The sequence below is a fragment of the Condylura cristata genome, unplaced genomic scaffold, assembly GCF_000260355.1.
Source record: "Condylura cristata isolate star-nosed mole 26May11 unplaced genomic scaffold, ConCri1.0 scaffold00032, whole genome shotgun sequence".
NCBI lineage: Eukaryota > Metazoa > Chordata > Mammalia > Eulipotyphla > Talpidae > Condylura > Condylura cristata.
Window position 1 is genome coordinate 5,434,019 of NW_004567133.1, and position 1,731 is coordinate 5,435,749.

General features: G+C 61.5%; 2 protein-coding genes across 2 annotated transcripts in view; one reads left to right on the forward strand and one right to left on the reverse strand.

The window, feature by feature from the left end:
* Window positions 1-407: 407 nt before the first annotated feature.
* Window positions 408-1,076, reverse strand: BOLA2B (bolA family member 2B). Its single transcript, XM_004692020.2, has 3 exons — window positions 994-1,076; window positions 804-901; window positions 408-548 (listed from the first exon to the last, which is right to left on the reverse strand). Exons 1-3 carry the CDS (start codon window positions 1,054-1,056, stop codon window positions 449-451), a joined length of 261 nt encoding a protein of 86 aa, XP_004692077.1. The 5' UTR covers window positions 1,057-1,076; the 3' UTR covers window positions 408-448.
* Window positions 1,077-1,495: 419 nt separating this feature from the next.
* The window catches only part of SLX1A (SLX1 structure-specific endonuclease subunit homolog A (S. cerevisiae)), a 2,546-nt gene continuing 2,310 nt past the window's right edge, over window positions 1,496-1,731 (forward strand). Inside the window, exon 1 of the mRNA XM_004692021.2 lies at window positions 1,496-1,700. Coding sequence (XP_004692078.1) covers window positions 1,513-1,700 — 188 coding nt within the window. The 5' untranslated portion in view covers window positions 1,496-1,512. The remainder of the gene's footprint in view (window positions 1,701-1,731) is intronic.

The window sequence follows — 1,731 nt, forward strand, 5'->3', positions numbered from 1 at the left end:
CATCTCCTGAGGCCCTAAAGGGCTGGGGAAGGTCAGAGGAAGTACGAAACATTCTGTTATGAGATGGAAAGATTTGCAAAATTGGCCAGGGTCCTGGAACCTGAGCATGTTCTCATCTGCACTGCTTAAAGGCTAGCAGAGAACAGAGATGCCCAATGAATGGCTAGCTGGGAGGGTAATGGCAGTACCCCTCGGGATGTACTGACAATTAGAGAGCGGGCCTGTGAGGCCCATCCTGGAAAACTTTTAGGGCAGAACTTTCATTTTATAAGTGGGGATACAGAGGCCTCTATGTGGACTTGCCCAAAGTAAACAATGGCCAGTGGAGGGCAGGGAGAGGCCAGGCCCAGAGTCCCTCTCTACACCCCCCCCCCACACACACACGCACACAACAGTGACACAGAGGCTGGCCCTGATTCATAATTTAATGGCTGTGCTGGTCTTGGTCTTATTTCTGCTGCTCACGGGCCCACTGCTCTGGAGTCAGCGTTTTCTGCTCAAAGGCATGGATGTGCGGGAGCTCTTCCGATAGACATGCGTTTACTAGCCTGGGGTGAGAGACGGGGTTAGGAAAAGGCATTCCGGGGGCTGGGGCACAGTCGCGAGCCCAGAGTGAACACGGAGACTGACGGGGTCTCCCGGGTCTCCCAGATCGTAGTGAGTGGACAAGATGGGTAGAGGTTCCGCGTGCGATCAAAGCGGGGACCAGGAAGGGTCTGTGGCCCGAGGGCGGGGTGAGGAGTTACACTTCGGCTGGGTCCCGGGGCTGGGCCTGCCTGAGGGAGGTATTCCTGGGGTCTCACCGGTGTCTCTGAAGCAGTGGCTTGCCTTCAAACTTGACCGACACTACCAGGACTCGGAAGCTAGATGCACAACGGTTGGGGGTCGTGTCCTCCACTTCCTACGGGGCGAAAGGCGTGGATGGTTAACAATCCGCGCCCCGCCTCCAAACGCTTTTCCTTTTGTGAAGTGAATTCAGGGCGCTCAACTTACCACGTGCTCCGCCTCCAGGTCTCGCAGCAGCTTCTCCCGGAGGTACTCCGCACTAAGTTCCATCGCGGCGGCTGGGGGCGAGAGCCCAGGGGGTGGGACCCCTATGCCTACCCGTCCACACTGCTTCCGCCCTTACTGGCGCCACTTCCGCTGAGACACCTACTTCCGCCCTTCCTAGGGAGTCCGTCCAGCCGGCACTTCCGCCCTCACACCAACCGGGTTTCCAACGGTCCTGGGTTTCTAGCTTACGGTCAGTCAGCCCGCGGGTGTGTGTATGGGCCGAGGCGGCCGGAGCAGACGCCAGTCGTTGCGCGCCTCGGGCGCAGCAGCCCGGGCTTGAACACCCTAGCTCCAGCCGGGAGAGGGTGCACGAATCTGCATTCTGTGGCCCTTAGGGTACATCGGGATCGCCCCCAAGCGCTTTTTCCAAGACAAGCGTCTTCCGGCCCTAGCGACCAGCCCCGACGGGCCACCGCAGTCGATTAGACCCCAGCTGCAGCCCTCGGACCCCAAGTCCCGATGGGCCCCGCGGGGGGCGCGGCGGGGCCCGGGCGCTTCTTCGGCGTCTATCTGCTCTACTGCCTGAACCCTCGGCACCGGGGGCGCGTCTACGTGGGGTTCACCGTTAACCCGGGCCGTCGCGTCCAGCAGCACAACGCGGGTCGCAAGAAAGGCGGGGCCTGGCGGACTAGCGGGCGCGGGCCCTGGTGAGAGGGGCGGGCGCCGTCGGGAGAGCGC

Bases quoted from the DNA above. Each gene is read 5' to 3' on its own strand.
- BOLA2B (XM_004692020.2), bottom strand. From the start codon at position 1,056: ATGGAACTTAGTGCGGAGTACCTCCGGGAGAAGCTGCTGCGAGACCTG. The intron at 902-993 runs GTAAGTTGAGCG...TTCGCCCCGTAG, and splicing joins ACCTGGAGGCGGAGCACGTG to GAAGTGGAGGACACGACCCC. The intron at 549-803 runs GTGAGACCCCAG...CTCTCACCCCAG, and splicing joins CCACTGCTTCAGAGACACCG to GCTAGTAAACGCATGTCTAT.